At 42.8% G+C, this 24,190-nt stretch overlaps 1 protein-coding gene across 6 annotated transcripts in view; it reads left to right on the top strand.

Annotated features, from left to right (window-relative positions):
- The window catches only part of si:dkey-87k14.1 (leucine-rich repeat transmembrane protein FLRT2), a 66,664-nt gene extending 47,735 nt beyond the window's left edge, over positions 1 to 18,929 (top strand). For 3 of the 6 annotated variants that reach the window (XM_041214040.1, XM_041214037.1, XM_041214036.1), the window contains 2 exons: positions 12,249 to 12,556; positions 12,922 to 18,929. In XM_041214040.1, the coding sequence (XP_041069974.1) occupies positions 13,357 to 15,336 (1,980 nt within the window). In that variant the 5' untranslated portion in view covers positions 12,249 to 12,556; positions 12,922 to 13,356 and the 3' untranslated portion in view covers positions 15,337 to 18,929. Of the gene's footprint in view, positions 1 to 10,857; positions 11,030 to 11,854; positions 12,557 to 12,921 lie in introns of those variants that run through there. The other 3 variants (XM_041214041.1, XM_041214039.1, XM_041214038.1) reach the window with 3 other exon arrangements.
- Positions 18,930 to 24,190: the final 5,261 nt, after the last annotated feature.

Genomic DNA, 24,190 nt, shown 5'->3' with positions numbered 1-24,190 from the left:
TGGCTCTCCTTAGATTCAACCCTTCCGTCTCCAGGTGAACTCCTCAATGACGACCAAGAAGCTATCTATAATATTTAAACAAAACTAAAAATGTAGTGCATTGCAAGTGCCACAACAAAAATGTCAATCTATTGCCTCATTCTTGCAATTTTTGCAAAATCATATACCCTGTTTGTAAGGCATTTGAACTGAGCAGTTGGAATTGTTTTAAATTTGCAATTTGAAACATCTCGAGTAATAAAAATATTTTTCTTTGAGTACAAATCTGGCACAATTAATGTGTCATAAGTCTGCATGAGGTTTTTTTTTTAAATCCCAATTATCCTCTCTCTCTCACATCCGTGCCTCTTGCTGAAGAAGTCAATAGCTATTGGTGTGGTGGGAAATTTGTACAGGCAGCGATTTCTATGAGCCTGTGCAAATTTCCCAGGGTTGGAAAAAATTAACCATAAATCAGAACAGGCTTCTACAAACATCCAGGGAAATCTGAACAAGCAGCTTGTACAAATTTCCTGTCACACTGTTGGTAACGTAGCGAGTGGCTTTTCTTAATGTGTGAGCACACAAGGCACTTTGACTACACACGCGCGCGCACACACACACACACACACACACACACATGCAAGAGTCTGGCAGTTCAGTGATAGATACAGACTACTCACTTGTAAAAAAATCAGGCTAGATCACATGTAAGTCACATTCTGCTCTTACAACATCCTCACAAATAGTGTTCAACAACAGTAACTGTACAGCGACAGACTTTTTTTCCTTTTCCCTCATCCCAGCTTAGGTGTGCACAGGCAAATATGGAGTCCCAAATCTGCTTGATCTTTCTGCTTGTAACATGCATTTTTACATTTTTCAACAGGAAATTACTAATTTGCCCACTGGCAGAGGAATTATATATTGCACAACTACTAACAGACAAGCTAACATAATTCAAACATATGAAATAGGAAGAGATGTAGGCCATTTGACCCCTCGAGCCTGCTCTGCCATTCAATAGATCATAGCTGATGATCTTGTGTTTCGATTCCCACATTGCCATCTAACCCTGATAACCTTTGATTCCCTGGCCTAACAAGAATCGATCTACCTCTACCTTAAAAATATTCAACGACCCCCCCCACCTCCACCACCTTCTGAGGCCGAGAGTTCCAAAGTCGTGCAACCCTCTGAGAGAAAAAAGTTTCTGCTCATCTCTGTCCTAAAAGGGCGCCTCCTAATTTTAAAACAGTGCCTCCTAGTTCTGGACTCAACCACAAGAGGAAACAGCCTTTCCATGTCCACCTTGTCAAGGCCGTTCAGGATCTTGTATACTTCAATCAAGTCACCTTCTAAACTCCAGTGGAAATAAGCCCAGTCTGCCTAACCTGTCCTCATATGACAACCCGCTCATTCCAGCCGTCAGTCTAGTAAAACAAAATCAATCTAGTAAACCTCCTCTGAACGGCCTCCAATGCATTTCCTTAAATAAGGGGACCAAAACTGCACACCGTAAACGTTGAAGAAACGGGCCCAGGATTTCCATGATTGATTTCCCCGTGAAAGCTCTGAGTAAGCAACGTAAAATCTTTTACCATTTATGTCATTTCTCTGGGATTCCTTCCAATGTGCCACCGGACAACCCCAAGAAATGTTCTAGGCAGTGAGGCCCCAAAAAACAGGAACGAACCAAATCTGTGGCAAATGTGGCCGGCAATGTGTGGTGCATGAGTGGTGTGTAGACAGATGAGTGGGCGACCATTTTGCTATGGGTGGCTGTCAGATCTTTTTCCCCATTTTTGCTATTTCAGAGCCTATCAATATTTTCGTGAATCTCCTTTGATAAAACTGAACATGCTAACCTTTGGAATTCCAACTTTATTGTCCAGCTGTTCTAAAATAACAGTAAAGTGACTCCGCTGTGAGATCAATATCTCAGTAAGTTTGTGCGCAGCCACTTGGGCCTGGTAGCTCAAGTAGATTTTTCTGTGACCTTGGGAAGGATGCTGAAAAGATCATCGTTTCCTGAACATTACTATTCAACAGTTCCAGACATTCCCTCACTGGGTGACCTTTTGCTGGATTTTCACGACACTCACTGACTAACACAGCCTTCTTGTTGAAGTCTAATATTTTTACAGCTTGTAGCAGATGACCAGGATGTAGCCAGCTGAAGCAGTGATCTGAATTTCTTTCCACATTTAATTTGCTACTGACTGTGTTATTTTACTTAAATAAATAACACCAAACAACTTGGATGAACACCATCCATTTGGCAAAAATTAAATGCCATATGCCTTTTAAACTATTGCTCCATATGTACATTGCTGCAAACAGCAGAACTATATTAGTACCCTTGCTGGAAATAATAGTATAAATCTCCTATTGCTTTATTACACTGAGAGCTTTGGCTCTGCTGTTTCGAATTCACATTGAATAATCTTTATAATTAAACTTTCCTGTGCATCGTATCTGTCATCTATGCTTTGTTGATTTTCTTCCACTTCATTGGTTAGGGTTTTGTACTTTTCTCCCTTCTAATTGATTACTTTGCCCTTTTGTTATACACCAATCATTTACATAAAACCTTTCTCCCCATTGCAAGGCTCTCTTCATTCACCTTCCACCAAATGACTTCACTTTCCAACACGTAACTTGACATGCCATGAAAGTTTATTGTGTGTCTAAAATTCAAAATTTAGCACTTAACATTTAAATAAAACTCGGACTTACCCATAAATTGGGGCCTTACACTGGCACTAAGCATCCTAGGCTGTGACAACATTGTACACCTGTGAAAGCGAAAGGAAGTGAAAGATTAGGTGATTTGTTTTTCAATGCAAACCTTTGTTATTGAATTCTCTACCAAAAGCCATTATGGAAGTAAAATTCATAAAAGTCATGGGCAGCATCTTCTGGTCGGTGAGCAGGGGTGGGGCCCGCTTGCCGACACATAAAATGATGAGGGGATATGTCGGGCGTGTGTCCCGATGTCACCCCGCGTCGTTTAGATTCTCAGTTTGGCCTATTAAGGGCATTAAAAAAACAATTAAGATTAGTAATGGATCTGCCCATCCAACCTTAGGGTTGGCGGGCAGGCCAGGAGCCCTGGCGGGCTTTGGAAAAAATATGAAACCTCATCCACGGGCGGGATGAGGGTATTTAAATTTTTATGAAATGTTTCAATAAAAGTTATGGACATGTCCCAACTCATGTGACAGTGTCACATGAGGGGACATATCAGGGAAATTTTTTTATCCCCATTAGTTAAAGTTTTAAATCGGAGCCGATCTCCCTGAGGCAGCGCTTTGCCTCAGGGAGGTCTGTGAGATCTTTTGCACACATACATGAAAGTGCGCACTCCCGGCTGAGGGAATCCCGCCCCCCCCCCGACTGCACAGGGAGCGCACAGCGCTTCCTGGCGGATGTCAGGCTGGGCAGGCCTTAATTGGACCACCCACATAAAATGGCGACGCCCCTCCCCCCTGACCGAGGGCGCCGATCGGAAGGCCGCCCACCCGCGCCCACTCCTGCACTTCCCCCGCAACGGGCGGTGGTGGGGGGGAATGTTGCCCATGAAAAGGGAGTGAGTAAATATTTGAAAAAAATATAAAGTTAAGGAAAGGGTCTGGGAATGGAACTAAAAGAATATTGCTTTGAAAGAGGTGGTGTAGGCATGATGGGCCAAATGGTGACCTCCTGTGCTGTAAAATTCTACGATGGAAGCCACTGTATGCACAAAGGAACTTGTTTATTTTTACATGGAATCAGTGGCATTCCTTACATGCATATGAACAAAAGTCTAACCCATTTGGATAAGTACCTAACTGTATTTACTTCAGTGGAGACTGTGAATAGGCAGACTGGAAATAAGTACTTTCAGTGATTTTGAAACATACGAGGTGGGGCAGGACATGCCAAGAGGGTTTTTGCTTATTTGGAATTTAGCTGCGCTTGAGCAGCAGGGATGTTGGGAGAGTCGGACTGAAAACGGCTGAGATCTAGAGACAGGTAGAAGTTGAGTCAATAAGGAAAGTAAAGAGGTAAAGGCAAGGATGATGGGGATTAAAACATAGAGAAATGAGAGAAAGGGGATGAGGGGGAGGAGAGAGAGAATAATCAAGAAACTGCATAGAGAGAGGAAGGACATGGAAACATGGATGGAACATGGAAAGATATACTTAGAGAAAGGGGGAGAGATGGCATGAAAGAGGGGAGGGGAAGATTGTAGTGATCAGAAGCAATTGCAGAGACACAGGCAGACTTCCAGAGAGAGAAAGAGAAAATGTTACGAAAATCATAGAAATAAAAGTGGGATGGCGAGAAAACAAGCAAACTGCAGACAGAACACAGATTGGGACTGATTTGATTTTAATTTTCCTACATGTGTAGATATCAGACATTTGACATAAACTAGACAGTAAGAGAGAAAACAGGAGCTAGATAAAGAACAAAGAGTGGGCATTCAGTTGAGATAGAGAAAGAAACTGAGTACTTATGTGGAGGAAACAGACAAAATAGAGGGACACAAAAGAGAGAGACCACATTGGAAAAAGGGGAGAGATAAAGAGAGAGAACCAGTTGAACAAGAAGCAAAATGACAAGAAAGAAATATCCTGTTCTGAGGGGTGGTGAGAGAGAAATTGTTGAGGGGATCTACCCTCTTAGAGGAGGCAGTGAAACAGAGATACCTTGTTGCACAGAAGGCACCTCTAGTTTGGATGGAGCAGGTGCTCTTGGGGTTTAGTGGGGGCATGAATAAAACAGCATATCTCCTGACTTACTGGGACCAATGCTGTTGTAGATCCAACCCTTTTTTTAAATGTAAATATAGTAATGCATTTAATTAGAGGTATGCTGTAACAAAGTTCATCTGCCGTTAGTCATTCAACTGCTGCAAGGCAAATTAAACTTTAAATATTGGAAACAGAATTATAATGAAAAAGTAACAGTATCAATTTTCTGTAGAGGCTATTGCTAATTCATGTACTGCTATAGTAGTCACAAAGTAAAATGAGCTATGTGATAAATGAGCATTTAAGACCTTGAAATTATGCCATGTGAATATTAGCTTACGAGTTTTAACACTCATAAAAATCCCTTTGTTCACTATTTCAGTAGAGAGGTTAGTCAATTTTAAACTGGTTTTATCTCCAGACAAAGAAATGTTATACAAATGCCTCATATTTGCACATTGAAATTTGCACAGCAAGGCCTGAATCTTGCCAATTTGGTGTAATATCAGACCGATCCAAGTCAGGAATTGCTTCATCCTCGACTTTTGCAAGGCTGTAGAAAGGGACAGGAATTTTCTGTCTCCCAGACTGATATTGTAATCATGAAATGCACACTGATTATACCATAAACAACAGCTCTAACCCCTGTTCGAAAACTCATGCAATTTCAGTGACATTTAGAAAAGTAGCAGCTGGACTGACACCCAGGGTAGAAATATAAAAGGAAATGTGAAACCTGAGCACAAAATGAACAACACATAAAGAATGAGCAATATAAACAGTACAATTGAAATGAAACACTGACAGTGATCCCTTCCATTTAGCTCCAAGCTCCAAACCAAATTGTGTTTCAGAGAGTTAAATGGTTGGCCTGAGAACACATCTGACAGCGTTGATTCTGAAAGTAGCAAATTGCTCAGACATTCGTTCTTGGGGAAAAGGCTTCGGAATATATAATTATTACGAATATTGAGGTGTACAAACTTAAGCTGTCAGTGTAAAAATATATTGTCCATCACGCGGTCATGACATAGTGGCATTCAGCAGACAATATCAAAATTTAGCACTTTGCTCTAAATGTCGCTATTTATGTATTTTTTCCAAATGTCATTACATTCTACTGCATTCTGTACTCCATCAGTGGTCGTCATCTTCTACTACCATGTCTGAACCCACGGCAACTCCCACTTTAAATTCTTCAATGTCTTCTCCGTGCTTTCAAAAGTCATCTAAATGATCTCTTCAACTGACTTTTAATGACAACTTAGTTTCTCTCCCTCCACCCACCCACTCCTCCTGGTTGCCTTCCCTCTCCCATGTACAGTATTCTGAGGTACTTTTCCTCTGAACTGAAGAGTGCGTCTGAAATGCAAATCATTGATGTTTTGCCGAGGTGACAAGTGGATGAAGCTTTTCAAACTCATTAAAATACTTGCTTTGATACAATTTTCTTTTAACTCCTGACAGTGTTTAAAGTAAGGTTTCAAGCTTGTCAACAGAATACTGTTTTTATATGATCTAGTGTATGGGTAACAGATCAAGGTGGGCTCATTGCATTTGCTTAACATTATATCATTAATTACCTAGACATTAGTGTACAAGGCACCAATTCAAAATTTGCACACAATATGAAACTTGAAAGAATTGTGAACCATTAGGAGGATAGTATAAAACTTCAAAAGGACATAGACAACTTGTTGGAATGGGTGAACAAGTGGCAGATGAAATTTAATGCAGAGAAGTATGAAGTGGTTCATTTTGGTACGAAGAATGCAGAGAGATAATATAAAGTAAATGGTACAATTCTAAAGGAACAGAGGGACGTTGGTGCATATGTGCAGAAATCATTGAAGGTGGCAGGACAGGTTGAGAGTGCAATTATTTTTATTCGTTCATGGGATGTTGGCAGTGCTGGGTAGGCCAGCATTTATTGCCCATCCCTAATTGCCCTTGAGAACGTGGTGGTGGGCTGCCTTCTTGAACCGCTGCAGCCCATGTGGTGCAAGTGCACCCACGTTGCTGTTAAGGAAGGAGTTCCAGGATTTTGACCCAGCGACAGTGAAGGAACGGTGATATATTTACAGGTCAGGATGGTGAGTGGCTTGGAGGGGAACTTCCAAGTGGTGGTGTTCCATTCCAGGTGTTAATAAAGCATATGGCATGCTGGGCTTTATCAATGAGGGCATAGAGCAAAAAAGCAAGGAAGTTATGATAAACCTGTATAAAATACTGGTTTAGCCTCAATTGAATTATAGTCCAGTTCTGGGCACCACACTTTAGGAAGGATTTGAAGGCAACAGAGAGGATGAAGAAAAGATTCATGGTAGTAGCTCAGGGGAAGAGGAACTTTACATGGAAAGATTGGAGAAGTTAAGATTGTTTTCTTTAGAGAAGGCTTAGAGAAAATTTGATAGTGGTATTTAAAATTATGAGGGGTTGAGGGGTTTAGACAGAGTAGATAGGGAGAAACTGTTCCTATTGGTGGAAGGGTCAAGAACAAGTGGGCACAGATTTAAGGTAATTGGCAAGGAACCAATGGTGATAGGAAGAAATCATATATCACACAGTGAGGATCTGGAGTGCACTGCCTGAGAGTATGGTGGAGACAGGGTCAATTGAGGCTTTCAAGAGGGAATTGGATAATAACCTGAGAAAGAAAAATTTGTAGGGCTATGGCTATGAGAAAAGGTAGGAGAGTAGCACGAGGTGAACTGCTCCTTCAGAGGACCAGCACAGAGATGATGAGTTGAATGGTCGTCTTCTGTGCTATAACCATTCCATGATTCTATGATAGAGGTTTGAGAAAATCCAAAGGATTATTGTTGTAGTTTCCATGATGACTTTCCTCTGGTCTGATCCAGCTGCCTAGCTATCTGGTCTGTGCAGCAGCGCTAGGATGATAACTTTCCCTGAGCTGTTTTATCTCATTGCACTTGCACATTTTTTTGGGTGCATGTCCAAATTCAGACCTCTCTATCCCACCCTCTAAACTACACCAGCTATGGTTCAGTGGTAGCAGTCACATCGGAGTCAGGTGATTGTGGGTTCAATTCCCACTCCAGAAACTTCACAAAATCCAGATTAACACTCAGTTCAATATTGTGGGAGTGCCACACACTGTTCGAGATGGCATCTTTTGGCTAAGGTGTTAAACTGAGGCTACTTCTGCCATTTCTGAAGGACATAAATGCTCCCATGGCATGATTTTTGAAGGACAGGGGAGTTCCGCATGGTGTCCTGACCAATATTTATCCCTTAATCGTCATCATTTAGAAAAAGTTTATCTGGTCATTATTACATTGTTGTTTGTTGGTCGTTGCCGTATGCAAACTGGCTGCCACGGTACCTGTCTTACTAAAGTAACTACATTTCAAAAATTACTTAATTGGCTGTGAAGCACTTTGGGATGTCCTGAAGTCATGAAAGAATGCTATACAAATGCGAGTTTGGTCTTTCACTTATACACATGGTGGTGCCATACTCTGAGATGGTGGCTGTCTGTAAGGTTGAGTGATGGCTCCTGTTGTGTAGTGCTGCCCTGGTTGTCATCACCTTCTGCTTCCTGAAGGCTGATTGGAGCTGCTGGAGCTAAAATGCAAACAAAAAAAAGGGACGAGTGGCATGGGTAAGCAGAGATGGACCGTTAGTTTCTGAAAGCAGCAGCAACTTCTTGTAGTGACAGTCCTAGATCAGTCTGAGTCAGATAGCTGTGGGTTCAAGTCCCACTGTGGACTTCAGCACAAAAATCAGGACTGATACTCCAGTATGGTACTGAGAGAGTGCTGCACTGGCGTAAGGTGCTGTTTGAATAAGACATTAAACTGAGATCAGTAGGGAAGCTACCACAGAGATAAAAACAAAAAACTGAGGATGCTGGAAATACAAAACAAAAACAGAATTACCTGGAAAAACTCAGCAGGTCTGGCAGCATCGGCGGAGAAGAAAAGATTTGACATTTCGAGTCCTCATGACCCTTCCACAGAACTGGTTCTGTGGAAGGGTCATGAGGACTCAAAACATCAACTTTTCTCTTCTCCGCCGATGCTGCCAGACCTGCTGAGTTTTTCCAGGGAAGTTATCACTGTTGTTCTGCCAAATTTATCCCTCAATCAATATCATTAAAACAGATTATTTGGGTCATTAACACATTCATGTTTGTAGGAGCTGACTGTGCACAAATTAGCTTACATGTTTCCTTTATTATAACATTGAATACACTTCAAAAGTACTTCACTGGCTTTAAAGATTTTGTTGCCCTGAGGTTATGAAAGGGACTATAGAAATGCTAGTTTTTTTTCTTCTTTTTGCATCATATGCAAGGTTAGCTTGAAAGGAGGGAAAGATGGTACTTGTGTGTGAAAATTGGAAGAGGTGTGATAAGGAAGGACTAACAAGGGAGAATAACAGATGCAGAGGACTGAAGTAGGAACTTAAGGGGGTGGCGCGCGATTGTGGGAGTGCCACATTGTTCGAGGTGGCATCTTTTTGCTAAGGTGTTAAATGGAGGCTACTTCTGCCCTATCTGAAGGACATAAATGCTCCCATAGCATGAGTTTGAAGAACAGGGGAGCTGTGGTGATTGTAGCAGGGTAATGGGAATGGGGTTTAGTGAGTAATGAAGCAAGAGGTAGTGGCTAAACAGTGAATAATGAGCGGTACCAGTTAGGAGGCTTGGCTTTGCTAACCTGGTGTGGTCATTACATTTCTGGGGAGGGGGTGTTCGTGGCCATGTCCTTCTGCGCCCAGATGCTCCACCGTCTCCCATGTCTGCTCAATCCTGTCAGGTAGCTAACCTAGATATCTTCCTGGGGGTATAACATCTATCTATCAATCTGTAAAAGTCACTCGACGCGACCCGCCCTCCTCACATGCACATTACTTGTAGCAGACGTCACGTCTGTATTAGAGCAAGATGTGGCTGCAAGACTGGAGTTTCGGACAAATCACCCTCTCGGCTCATTCAGAAGTCGACCCTCCCTGAAACGTCCACGGGAGGGAAAAAAAATACAGAGCTAATTCTGTTTTTTTTAGGAAGAAAAACAAACTTCCTCTTTTTTCTCGCAACAACAAATGCGCGCTCCCCATTCAGAGAGCCGAGTGCGAGAGGAGTCTTGTCAGCTTAATCCGCCGCTCGGCTCATGGACAGGCCGGCAGCTCGATCAAAGCAGAGCGGTAACTCCAGCCGCACAGTAACATCGCTAAGAGTTATTGTGACTTGTCAGTGGCCAGACACTTCAGTCTTCTTGGCGTCAGGCAGATGTTTTATTTTTGGGTGGGGGTTTGGCGTTGAACAGCCGGGGAAAGGGAGAATAAATCTCCCACCCAAACCAACGATTTTAACCCTTTCAGCTCCCGCATTTTCACAGCCCTTCACCCCGCGAATCAGTGACTCGCTGGTTGAAACTGGGACGGACGTGATCCCGAATACAGTCCCACTCTTCGTTGTATTTACTGATTCTAAAATGGGAAACCCGCTTTTAGGCTGGTGCTCCTGGCAAAGAACACACGATGCTGAACCTTTTATCATCGCCGGCAAAGGGTAGACCACAACACACTACACCGACCCACAAAAGCAACGTGACTGTAAAAATCACAAACCTTTAAGGGGGCCAGTGCCATTTCGCGCCAAAGTGCACGTTAGAGTTGCCACATGGAAATCACCACACCTTTCTACAAAATATAGGGACTATTAATATCCATTAATGAGATTTCGTCCCTTCATTCCCCGCCCTGTCCCTTAATGTACTTGTCCCCCCACACAGAAGCAGAGTCTCGGTGTTTGTTCTTGCTTATTGAGCACTTCTATTTCAAAGTGCTTCATTTCTCTCGCTCTCTCTTTCCCTGTGCAGCATGTCAATGTATCTTTTTGTGTCTTTGGTTGGACGGCGAGATTCAAATCATTTACGACAGCTGCGCTTTGCAGGGTCCTCCATTCGCACCAGCTCACCGCACAGTAACTGGGCTGACTCTCCCTGTGTCGCACTGCCACCTCGCTATAACCTACCGCGGTGCAGGCACGAAGCATTTCGCCTGTAGCACTTGTTAACGCTGTGCGCACGTTAACCCTAGTGCGATCCCGCTGCCCCAGAAAGGCTTTTCTTTTTTTAAACACACACACACACACACACAACCTGGCTGCACTGCATTTTCACTGGACCGCACTTGATCTTTCTCTAATCTCGGGCAGGCACAGACGGATTTCTGAAGCGTTCGCCCCTCTGTTATAGTAGGACGTTTGGGGAACGGCTCTAATCATTGGGATCTTAACCCGAGGACAGCAACTTGTGAGTTTATAGTCACGCCTTCAGGTGATATAATTTGTTCGCTGCCAGGCCATACAGTAAAAGTTGCAAATTGTATAATACATTATGAAATGCATACTGACCGCGCAGTTCCGAGGACTAATCTTCCTCTTTGCTTGCATGAAATTTTAATATTCGAAGAGATACGTTTTAAGGGTCCAACATGCAAGGGGGAATACAAGATCCCTCTAAATTGCTGCTGAACAGCCAATCTGGCATCGAATTATTTGAATACACTACCTACCACAGCGTCCCTGTGGCTACTAAAGGGTCAGGGGGACGAGGACATTTCTGGGCGAATTGCTCGATATTTTTCCTTCTGTGCACTTCAAAGTGCAAGCCGCTTTTTCGGGCCACAGGCAACAACTATGGCCCAGGCAAGTCCTATTAAACAAGAAACAGCTTAGATGGTTAATTTGATCGCAAAGTAAATTGTTTATCAGATTTGCGAGTAACATCCCCCCCCCCCCCCAACCCTTCACAGTGGAATCTGTCAAAGTCTCGATGTCCTCTGTTGAATAATGATCAGCGATTGATAAAGGGAAAATCAATCGTCTAATTCATAATTAACTCCCCCGCCCCAGTATAACCGCAAGCATCCGTTTAATACTTTCGTTTGCTGCCTGTTCAGGCAGCCTCAAGATTGTAGCTGATTGCTGAGGAAACCTTGCGTAACTGTCAAGTTTGTATAATTTTTTTTAAAAAATCGAACAGTAAACCCAAATTTTAAATGGACCCTTCAGCTATTTGACTGCCCGAGCCAATTATATTTCCAGGCGAGCTCAAGGTCAGAGGAAATGGGGGCTTTGCCAGGGGAAATTTGAGGGGAGGCAAAATAAAATTGTTCATCGAACAACTCCACAGTTTGTCAAAAAGGAGTGGACAGAGACGCGCTGAGGAGCTCCAGCATTCGCTTAGTGCCAGAGGAAAGCTTTCTCGCTGGAGCGCAGAAACCTTCTTCAAATGGGGAGAGAGAGAGAGAGAGAGAGATGGGAGGGTCTGAGAGAGAGAGATCGCTGTCAGCTGAATTCATTACTGTAAACATCTCCCAGGGGTTTTAAGAGGGAAAGGGAAGACTTACGTTAGCAATAAACAGTCTGATCAGACGCATCATTACTGGCATATCACTGCGTGCACCAGGAATTCAGGCTGGGGCGCTGGAAGACTGATAAGTGGCTGAGGCTCTTTCTTGTTTTACTTAACGTATAAATCCTCTCGTCCCTAGAAGAGAAACCGCGGCAGAGGCGACTCTTGAGGGGTTCCAGTGCTTTGAGGGACCCAGGAGAGATAGAGAGAGAGAGAGAGGGCGTCAAAGCATGGCCAGACTGATGAAGCAGAGCCCTCCGCTGGGCTGAGCAGAGACGCTGTTCAGTGATGACAGAAGCCGAGTGGAGTACAAGTCAGCCTAACCCAACTACTGGGATTGTGCTACCCTGGCTCAGCCAAGATTAACTAACAAACCACGAAAATCGTGAAGAAGACGGATAAAAAACAGGGTATGACCGAGGCACAGTATCGGTCAGCAACGTAAAGGTAGTTATAATTCTGTTTCTTTCAAAAAAAAAAGAAACCGCTAGAATTTTATACTGCAATCTGATTTAATTTTTTATTATCTGGTGCTAACATCCATCACTAGTAATAATCACCATCGCCACTGTTTAAATCTTAGTCAGTCTCAGGGCTGGTGTTTTTTCCCCCGTCCCTTCTGAACTGGCTTTTTAATAGTCTTATTTTATTAACTGGCGTGGAGTAAACTGAAGGCAGTTAATGGTATACTGACAGCCCATAGATTTCTCCAGCAGAGGCAGCTCTTGGTTGAAAAATGCATCTCTGAGAGTATGTGAATCCAAATGAACTGTTCATTTATTTCTTGTGTGTGTTTTTTTTTAATGGCATAGGATTCTAGATGTACAAGGCAAGCTGAGATGACACCCCTTTCTGACTTGGAGCAGCAGTGTGTGATGAAGAGACTCCGGATTTAATAAACCCACCAAATGCTGCTGGGCTTTGTGCTTGCGTTTATATGTGCAATTCCAAATTGCCAATCTCCAGCAAAAGCAAAATGTGATGTGTGTTAGTCGTCACCGAGTGTCCTGGTTTAGATGGAAGAATTTTCAGAGCACAGCTCTAGTTAACAAATTGCTGCTTCCACTCTTAAGTCATAAAAAAAACGCACACAAGGATTATTCTCACCAGGCACATGTACTGTTTCTCCTCCCAAGTGTTTGGATGAAGCAAACACCGGCTTTCCATTCACAAGAGCTGCCTCTGGCATTGTGGATTTTCTAAACGCCTGCTGTTTTACAATTAGAATTCCTTAATTGTTAAGAGTGATGGGAATGTCACGGACCAGAGTCTGTTTCATGGACTGGATTACTTTATTGCAGTTATGGATTATGTTTCTATTGGGACTGTGTGCACAAATAGCCGGGGCGGATTTTTGTCCTTTGGAGTGCCGTTGTGATAGGAAATTTGTTTACTGTAATGACCGTGGTTTGACATCAGTGCCTGCTGGGATACCAGAGGGTGCTGTTATTCTCTACCTCCAAAACAACGTCATCAACAATGCTGGATTTCCTCTTGACTTGCGAAATGTGCTCTCTGTTCAAACGGTATACTTGTACGGCAATGAACTGGATGAGTTCCCTGTAAACCTACCAAAAAACATGAAGGAGCTCCACTTGCAGGAAAATAACATCCAGACTGTCTCCAGGGAAGCCATCAGCCAGTTGCAGAAACTTGAAAAGCTACATCTGGATGACAACTCCATCTCAACTGTTGGCATTGAAGATGGCGCTTTCCGAGAAGCTACCAACCTCAAGCTGCTGTTCTTATCCAGGAACCATTTGAGCAGTGTGCCGATTGGGTTACCGTTAGGCCTGGAGGAGCTACGGCTAGACGAGAATCGGATCTCCACTGTGTCAGAGCTAGCCTTTCGGAACCTGACCCTTCTTCAGCGCTTGGTCTTGGATGGGAACCTCCTGACTGACGGAGGGATTGCCGAGGGAGCCCTGGAGCAGTTGATGAAGTTGACAGAGCTCTCGCTGGTGCGGAATTCTCTCACCGTGCCCCCACCGAACCTTCCAGGCGGCAACTTGGTGAAACTCAGTTTGCAGGAGAACCAAATCAGTCAGATTCCAGTTGCTGCCTTCACTCAACTGAAACGACTCGAGAAGTTGGATCTTTCCAATAACCAGCTCCGGATGCTGGTGAAAGGAGTTTTCAATGGTATGACTAGTTTGAAACAGATTCTTTTGAGGAATAACCCCTGGCATTGTGACTGCAACATAAAGTGGGTGACCAAATGGCTGCAGTCACTTTCGTTTTCTATAAACGTGCGTGGGCTGATGTGTCAGGGGCCCGATAAAGTCAGAGGAATGGCTATAAGAGATCTGAATATAAACCTAGTATCCTGCCCAGTTACCACCCCTGCTCCTCACGTCACACCCATCCCCCCCGCCCCTTTGCCATCTGCCATAGTGACTGTCATCCCCACTACTTTTAATCCTGCTAACAACACCTCCATTCTCCCCTTCGCACCGGGGTCGACGTCCCTTGTCCCTACAAGAGACAAAGAATTCACGGACTCTTTGCCAGTCGGCCAACTGCGACTCACTGTTCAATTTGTGAATGACACCTGCATTCAAATCAGTTGGCTGGCCATCTTCACGGTGACCAAGTATAGAGTCACGTGGGTGAAGCTAGGCCACAGTTTAGTCGGTGGCATTATGCATGAAAGGATAGTTAGTGGGGACACGGAGCAGCTGAGCTTGCTGAATCTGGAACCCAAATCGACCTACAGGATTTGCATGGTTCTCCTGGATGCCTCAAATAACTTTCACCCCGAGGATGATACAGTTTGTTCAGAAGCCACTACAAAGTCGTCATCTTTTAACACAAACATGGCCTCGAGTCCCGAGCAGGCGACCCAACAGGATCTGAGCTCCCCTTTACTGTTGGCAGGGCTGATAGGGGGAGCAGTGATCATCGTACTGGTTGTTCTACTCAGCATTTTCTGCTGGCACATGCACAAAAAGGGGAAATACAATTCACATTCGTGGAAGTACAATCGAGGACGGAGGAAAGATGACTACTGTGAGGCGGGCACTAAAAAGGACAACACAATTCTCGAAATGACTGAGAACAGTTTTCACATAGTCTCATTAAATAATGAACAAATGCTTAAGGAGGATTTTAGACTGCAGTCGATATACCCTCCAAATGGAGCGATTAACTTTACAGACTGTCACACCAGAAGCAACAGCAGATACTGTACTAGTGGGGCTCCAGATTTGGAACAATGTCATACATGACCATGCAGTATAAAGACCCTGCAGTTATGGGACTTTCTAGAATATATTTGTGAAATATTGTCCAGACAGATTGTGTCTGCCTACTGTGTAATTTATACAGTGTAAAAAAAAATTGCTATCTTTTCTATTACAAAAAATAAGTAGCAACAATTTTGTAATGCAGTCAAGTGGTTTAAAAAAAGAGATTAAGTAAGCTGTATAGTTGTTGCTGTACAATCAAGGCCTATGTTCATAAATGATTTTTTTAACGTTTGACAGCATTTAATGACGTAGTTTCACAGTCGGGGTTTAAAACATCTTTTGAACAGTTACACTGGCACCTAATTTAGAAACCAACAAAGACTGATAGTTAATCTGATCTTCCCAAACTGTCCTCTACCATGTTTGCTCACCTTCCTGTTTTAAAAATGTTTGTCCTTTGCTGTGGTATAGTTTTTCCTGCCATTGGTACCTTGCTCCTCATGGCCATATCGAGTTGTGAGCCTAAATGTGAGTGTAAGCAAATGGCCTCGGAGGACAGTCCAGCCAAGCCCAACATCCACCTGTTTTCCAGCAGGGGGCCACTGCATAGCAATTAGGCATTTGTAGCTTCTGATGATTTCCACCCCCCTGCCCCAGCCCCCACTATCTGTAGCCCAGGGCATTGTGAACTGTTTTAGCATTCAGACACTCAGCTAGGAGCAACTAACTCAGCTCAGTTCAGACTGGAAGTTGAACTTGGGACCTATGGTCTCCAAGACTGGAAACCACATCACACATCTACCTAACGACCCATTTCAGGAGCTTAATCAGATGCATCAATTGACTGTTCAGTACTTTCAGTATACTGTATGTACAATATAATTTAATACGCTCTTAGCAGAGTCTCCTTAAAACTCCACTTAAGCTACGACCTTCCATTTTATTCAATGCTTTGATTAGATTTCCCCCAACAATTAGATCAATTAAGTTTTTTAGACTTTGAACTCCGCAATAGTCAATATTTAATATATTTGAAGAGCGTGGTGGTTTCATAATAATGAGGTCAGAATCCATGTGGAATTTGCTGCAATGACATTTTGCATGTTACAGCACATTTGTCGATTAACTGAAAACAAATAAGGCTTATTCTCAAACAACAAAGTAATTAATTCAAAGGGTGCATTGTCTTCATTGTTGATTTGTTAAAATTTTGCAGTTCTTTATTGAGACCAAGAAGTTTTCAGGAACACTTTAATAAATATGATTAACAGCACTTTGACCCAGAGCTAACCAAACCATGGCAACAGTGAAGCATTAGGATGTCAACTCACTGACCAACTCTGTACTGGCGAAACTAATCATATAACACATTCCGTAGGGTTCCCACATGTAATAGTTACACTTACATCTCTTCCATTCAAATGGAAGCCATTTGTTACATTTCATACTTGTTGCACAGATGAATGGGCTACGATTGGGGCGTTGAATTATTATCAGATTGTTGGGACAATTGCTTCAATATTCAGGTACATTACAGTTTGACAAAAATGGCCTCATTTCTTAGTTTAGCGTGCAGAGGATAGCTTTCACAGGAACATGTTGCTGTCCTACTGAATGAATCTTACCCAGATAATTCAGATTGGCTAGTTTGCATCTAATACCTTTATATTCTAAACTGAGGGTGTTTATTTCTTTCTCCCTTTGTCTCTGTCTGTCTCCCTGTGCCTTCCATGCCACAAGCAGGACGACCTGTTTCCTTACCCCCCCCAGATTTCTGTCAGCTCTGTTGGCAGCCTGAGGGAAGGGTGTAAACTCCACCATGGCATGACCGAGATCAGGAACTCGTCATGCATAAGCACAATTTCACCCATGTACTACCAGAGCTCCAACACTTGGGGCTATGTGCCACAGTATGTTATTTAGTTAACGCAAAGGACAGCTTGTTAACTGAAGAAATGTGACTCCATTTTAATATTAAGAACACTGCATTAACAGTAATCTGTACAATGTTTGAATGATAACAGTGCTCTGTACAATACTGATAGGTAAAATATTCACACAGTACCTTATCTTGGACATACTGATGTTAATGAAAATTGAAGGATTAGCAGTTCACTTAAGTTTCTGAAGATCATACGTTTAATTGATTCAATTTGATTAATCCACGCAAACATTGACCCGATTGAAATGTTCATTCTTTGTACCTTCCACTTGGCAGCAGACAGTTCTGAAATTAAGCCAGTGTTGGGAATAAGCAATACTGGTAAACAGGCATTACATCTAAGGTGAACAGAACAATAACAAAAATCCAGATTCATTTTTTTTAAAAAATGCCTACAGCAAGAATGCTTAAAAATGTATTAAAATCAACGACTACTTTTGTAATGCAGATGTCAGAACATGTTTGTGCAAATGACAGTGGCATTTTGGTTTAATTTTTCCTTTTGTTCCAAATTTTCCATAGTGCAAGGAACCAAAGTTCATTATCTTGCACCCTTTTGGTGTATCATGTATGTGCCTTGAATTTAAATCATAATGTTGAGTCCTTGAAACCTCCTCATCTCCCCACCCCCCACCCCAGTCTTTTATTTTACAGAGAATGTATGAAAACATTAAAGAAACAAAGCTTTTATGAAACAATAAACAGCTATGAAAGTTGAATATTTCAACAAAAAAAAATCATGTGAATCATTTTAATTTCAGGTAAAGATAACCCTGTGACCTTTATATTTGTGCAGTCTTGGAGTTCTTCTCTTTGGTTCTGAGTTGTTACAGAAGCAACAAGTAACCCTTTTGGGACTTAACGACCGCTTTTTACCATTTTAAAGTACTTCTAGAAAAAAGACTAAAATGATTGTGTTTTTTTTTAAATGAAAACTAGTACATTTTTGTAGTAATTTAAACAAATACAGTGACCAAGCAATTAGTCTGTGAAAGTAAGCATTTGTGGACCAGCACATGATAACCCCTGTCGTGGTTATTTATTCCCCTTCTAAAATAAAAATAACCTGAGCATTTACTAAATTGGACAGTGTTACCCTATACAGTGCAGCACATTCCTTTAGATCCAACATGCACGGACCTGTTACCACAATTGACAACCAGTTAATCCTTGTTTTCTAACAGATCAATGCACTGCTAGCTTTTTATTTTTTTACGTAGCTGCTTCAAAGCCAATGTTGTAATAAAAATAAATCCTTTCAAAATATTTTTTCTACTGCAAAAGTGAATTGAAAAAAAACACTTTTTTTTTACAATGGGTGAAAAAACACATTTCTGAACCATAGGGAGTTAAAGGGAGCAAGGTCACTTGTGCTCAGCTTTACTGTTTAGCCTTATCTAGAGCAGAAAATCTCACGTTGAAAGTTCAACAGTGCATTTTATGTTTTGTATATATTTTTGTCTTGTTAAGGTGGGAGAAAGAAATCTCATGCTTTATATATAAAATGGCTACTTGATGTAACTTATAATAATGCACAGATATACTTGTTATACTGACAGGTTGCAGATTCCAGATAAACTCTGTACCTCACTTGCATATTCCTTACTTTCAACAAATTCTCTGTATTTCTAAAACATTGTTTGAAGGATGTCCATAACCAAAATGCAAAATAAAGTATGGTCACAACGTATACAGTGCTGGCATTAAAATCAGCTTTATGTTATTTGGAATAAACTGGAGATGCTGAATGGGTCAGGCTTGTGAATTTTTGGTTGCATCCAAATCATAAACTAGCAATTCCACTGCCTCCAGGAATTTTGTACAAAGTGTGGCAGCAAATCCTACTTTGAAATAATTATAGAGATACATGGGAATTGTGGATACTGCAATGCCAGAGGTCTCTTGCCCGATAAAAGGGTGGAGATTTAGTACAAGACCAGTCTGATGAAGGGTTTCAGTTTGCATCTTCAACTACAAAAGCAAAGTCCCTAGTGTTGGCGTTTTATCCAAAGACTGAAGATTGAATTGCTGCCTGTGCTCATCTGTCAACTATCATTTTTTTAATATTCTGCCTCCAAAATTCGATGGCTGAAGATGACAGTTGTTTCATTGATGCCCTGCAGTGCTAACCCTCCCACAGTTTGCAGGGTCAGTGGTACAGCATTGCATTTACCTAGGGTTTCAGAATGTCTTTGACATTTGTCTGGCCCTGGAAAATCTCTGTTCATTCCCAGCACTGGAAACAGTGAAGAGGGCTGGCAAGACCTTCCCAAGAGTTAAAGCAGCTCCCTCAAGCACACCTGCCCCTCCCCCCCAACCCTATTTAGGAGGACAGGCACAAAAAAAAACTTCTTTTGTCAGATGGCGTGCCCCTCCTACCCCCACTAGAGCAAACCTCTACCTTATTGAAGCCAGCATACCTCACCTCTCTTGGTTAACTGGACTCTCAGGAGGGGAAACAGGAATTCCTAGGGTATGACCCCTGACCCCCGCTTGTCACCCTTGGAATCACTGACCTTATAAAGGATGCACAGAGGTTCCACCTTACAAGGCTGAAACGAGTTGCACTTTTCTGGTTTGTTGCCCCTAAATTCCCAAGGGTGTATCCTTTTAACTAAATCATCTACATCTTTGCTTCAACCACTATTGAATGATCATGCAATATAATAGAGGACACCATTGAAAAATTTGGTTCCAATGCAAAATGATGCTGAGCTTCACAGAATATTAGGTTCTTCTGCGTGGGATATTATAGGGAATTCATCCTGCTCCATATATCAAGCAAAAGCACTTAAGACACTTACATTTAAGCTGAGACTGGATCATCCTTGGTAATACAGAACACAATTGACCTTTTTGTTGACATTTGATTCCCAGGAATTTTTCAGCGCATTGAATATTATGGCAATGTACAAATAAATAGACATCTGTAAATTCTAATTTAAGCAATACATTTTTTCCTTGATTTACTCTCTAATAAAGGGAAGACATACTGTCTTTTTTGCTATAATCCTCTCAGCCATTCTAATATAATTTCCAAATCCCAATCTACCACTGATACTTAATTTAACATGTTTTTTTTAATGAATATACTTAAATTTTGATCCCATTCTTTTAAGGGTGCTGTCTTATGCCCAAGTACAGTTGCATAGCTGGTGACTGCTCTCTAGTGGTTACTCTTCATGTTGGAAGCTTTTGACAGTGAGTGCTTGCAGAATCCATTACCACAGAGGGAATCACAGCCATGCCCAGTCTGGTGCATATCACATTATCACACTTTCCAATACAGGACCTTGTGTAATAATCAAAAACAGGAATCCTAGAATGTTTTAGATCACCCTCCCCAACCAAGGGTACTGATATCAATTGTAGCACCTCCCTTACTGTCCAATGATTGAGCTTGGTAACCCTTTGAGCTTGTACAACTCTCCGCCATACTGAGAAAAACATTTACCCACCTTCACCTGTGAAGGTGGGGAAAGTTGATGAAACTGCAGCTGACCCTGTTGCAACCTGTCTCCTTGCATTCCTACAGTGCCTTTCATGACCACAAGATATCCCAGAGTACTTTACAACTGATGGTGTACTTTTAAAGCATAGTTCGTGTTATAATGTCACTGTAGTGGCAATTTGTGCACAGCAATATCCCAGAATCAGCACTGTGATAATGACCAAATAATCTTTTTTTAGTGATATTGATGAGGGCACCAAGAGGATAACTCTCCAGCTCATATTTGAAATCGTGCTATGGGATGTTTTATGTCCACCTTAGAGAGCAGGCAGAGCCTTGGTTTAACATCTCATCCGAAGGATGTCACTCTGACAGCACAGGAGTCCCTCAGTACCCCACTGAGAATATCCAAGTCAGATGTGAACCCTTAAATTTCTGATTCAGAGACAAAGGTGCTACCAACTAAGCCATGGTTGATTGCATAAAAAGGCTTTACCGCAACTTGGTACTTCTCTGTGCAACATTGCTCCTATATGACTATTAAGTTCAACTTTATTACTGACTCAGTCAATTATGTTCACATTCCTATTCTGGAGGGTTAACAATAAAAGATAGTTTTTGGTAATTGGTAACAAGGGGACATGAACTGAGAATTAGCACTGCAAAGGCGAACTTAGAAGAAATTTTTTATATACAAAGGTTCATCAGAACAGAGAATGTATCTTCAACAATGGCCTGGATTTTCACTGAGTTGGGTTGATTCGGGAACCCTTTAATAATGGCTGGTGAGTCCAAATTTTGGATTCCCAACCCTATTCCTGGATGCGGGCTGGTTCCCTGGCATAATCAACCTATCTCTATTGTGGAGATAGGCATGTCTTAGTCCTCTGCCATTTTCATAGAGACGGACCAGGTTTTTAAAGGGTCACGATTCACGGCCCTTCTGGGGAGTTGCAAACCCTAATCTGCATGAGGAGAGCTTTTAATAGGTAAGTTCAAAAGATTGCCCTCATGCCCCCATGCCAATTTAGCCCCCCCATCCACCCCCTATGTCCCCTCAAATCCCCTATGCCAAGCTTTGCCCTTCTAGTCAACCCCTATGTCCTTTCATACCTCCTATGCCAAGCTATGGTATTTCCATCTACATTGACCCACTGTACACTTTCTAGAAACAATGAACCCTGTAGTGTATAGTGGGGTGTGTAAAAGAAATTGAAACATTGAAAAAAAGTGGTTAATTGAGAATTTTCTGCCAAGTTTAAAAAATGTCTGCCCTATAAGCTAATAAAGGTGCCAATCATTATGAAATTGAGCCTCATTATGTATGCTTGGCTGAGATCCCAGACAGCTATTAGAATATTAGAGCACCTGCTCCCCAGTGGAATCATGGTTTGATTGACATCTCAGGCTCTCTGATCTCTGCTGTCAATTTCACAATGTTTGCTTACACAAGTTAAGTGGTTTCAAGGGTTTGTGGCTTTTCAGATTTCAAAGGGCCTGGATGATTGGCATTTATATTAGGTTGTAGTGCAGGCTTTTTTCAAACATAGGAGAAAGTTCTCAATGAATTGCTTTTTTTCAAAGCTTTTTTTATGCAGACCACTGTGCACTATGAGGTTGATTGATTCTAAAAAGTGTACAATGGGTCAACCGGCTTGTAAGTGCCATAGCTAGGCATAAAGGACATGAGGGAAGATAGAGGTGGGTGGAAGGGCAGAGCTTGGCATAGGGGGAATGAAAGGACAATAGGGGATTGGTGGAAGGGCAGAGCTTGGCATGGGGGCATGAAGGGACATAGGGGATGGGTAGAGGGAAATAGAGGGCATGAGGGACCATGGGGCATAAGAGTAATGGATGGGCCATGGGGTGTCGGTGGGGTGCCATGAAGTGGCATGGATGTGGGGCATGGGCATTGATTGTTTGGTGAAGGGGGTGTGAGGGATGAGGGATGGAAGGTCTTTGTGTTTATATTTTCACTGGGAAAAAGTCCCACAGCACCGAGGTGAGCCTTTACAACAGCCCATCTCCACACACGGCAGCCCCTAAGGTCGCTTCTGCAGTTCCTCCCAGATTGGCTGGCCCGACTTCAGCCCATACCTTCCTCCAAGCAATGAAGATCCCACCTTACCAGGCATTTTCTCCCAAGGTGGGCAGGCTGAGCCAAGAATTTCCCCAACTCCCCCTACCCGCCTTGAGGATGAAAATCCAGGCCAATGACATCATTCAAAATTGAATTTGCTAAGTACTTAAAAAGAAGACTGTAAAATAGTGGAGTGAAAATGGAAGGAAATGGGATTACAATGTATGAAGAAGGAGCTCAAATGTATGCAGTACTTTTCATGACATTGCAAAGCGCATCGCAGCCAGTGAGGCACTTTCAAAGTGATGTCACTGCTGAAAATTAGCCAAACTTGGTAGGCAGATTTGTGCACTGCAAGCTCCCATAAATAGCATTGAGATAAGTGGCCAGATAATCTGTTTTACTGATAGTGGTTGAGAAATAAATGATGGCAAGACAATGGTAAAAATTCCTCTGCTCTTCTTCAACCATTACAGTGTTAGCTTGTGCATCCACCTGAGAGTGGAGATGTGGGTTCTCAGGCTCTCTGATCTCTGCTGTCAATTTCACAATGTTTGCTTACACAAGTTAAGTGGTTCGCAAGTTCTGTCGAGGAGTCATGAGGACTCGAAACATCAACTCTTTTCTTCTCCACCGATGCTGCCAGACCTGCTGAGTTTTTCCAGGTAATTCTGTTTTTGTAGTGGAGATGTGGGCCCTGGTTTAATATGTCACAATACAATCTCCCAGTGCTGCACTGAAGTGACATTCTAGGTTATGGATTGGATTTGACGGAGTCCCTGTCTGCCCGGCTAAAAAGCTGGGGAGTGGGAGAGGCTGCCCACAATCCCATTGGCTGCCCAGCAGCAATTTAACTCTGGGAGCAGTGTTAATTGCTTTAAAAAGAGACTTTCATCCCTTTCTTGGAAGGTAGTCCCGCCTTAGAGAGCTGTTGACCAATCAGATTGGCTGGCAGCCCTGTAGTCGCAGGAGTGCCATTCGGGAGTGGTGGCCATTGCTGGACTACAGGCAGTCCCCAGTTAAGTCTGGGGATGGGGGCTCGGTGAACTGGAGGGTGCCAAGGGCAGTGAGGGGGACGGGCTCAAGTGGCTGGGGGTGGAGGGTGGGTGGTTAAAGGGAGGAGATTACCCTTGAGTGGAGGGGGGGCACCTCCGATGGACACTGGGGCCCGCAAAGGAGGTTCTCCCCCCTTGCATGAGATGAGGGTGCCAGGCTTCCTGCATGGCATGGCCCTCCTGTCCTCCACCCCAACCAGGGGGAAATACCAGCAGTGGCAGGATGAGGCCTTTAAGTTGCCATTAATTGACTGCTTAAGGACCTCAATAAGCCCAAGGCCAGGCGGGCTTTCGCAGCAACCCCATAAATTTCAGACAGGTCGGGGGGGTGGGGGGCAGGGTAGGAAGACCACCTGCTGGATTTT

This window comes from Carcharodon carcharias, chromosome 20, assembly GCF_017639515.1.
Source record: "Carcharodon carcharias isolate sCarCar2 chromosome 20, sCarCar2.pri, whole genome shotgun sequence".
Lineage (NCBI taxonomy): Eukaryota > Metazoa > Chordata > Chondrichthyes > Lamniformes > Lamnidae > Carcharodon > Carcharodon carcharias.
Note: the sequence above shows the minus strand (reverse complement) of the source record. Positions and strands in the feature narration are given on the sequence as shown.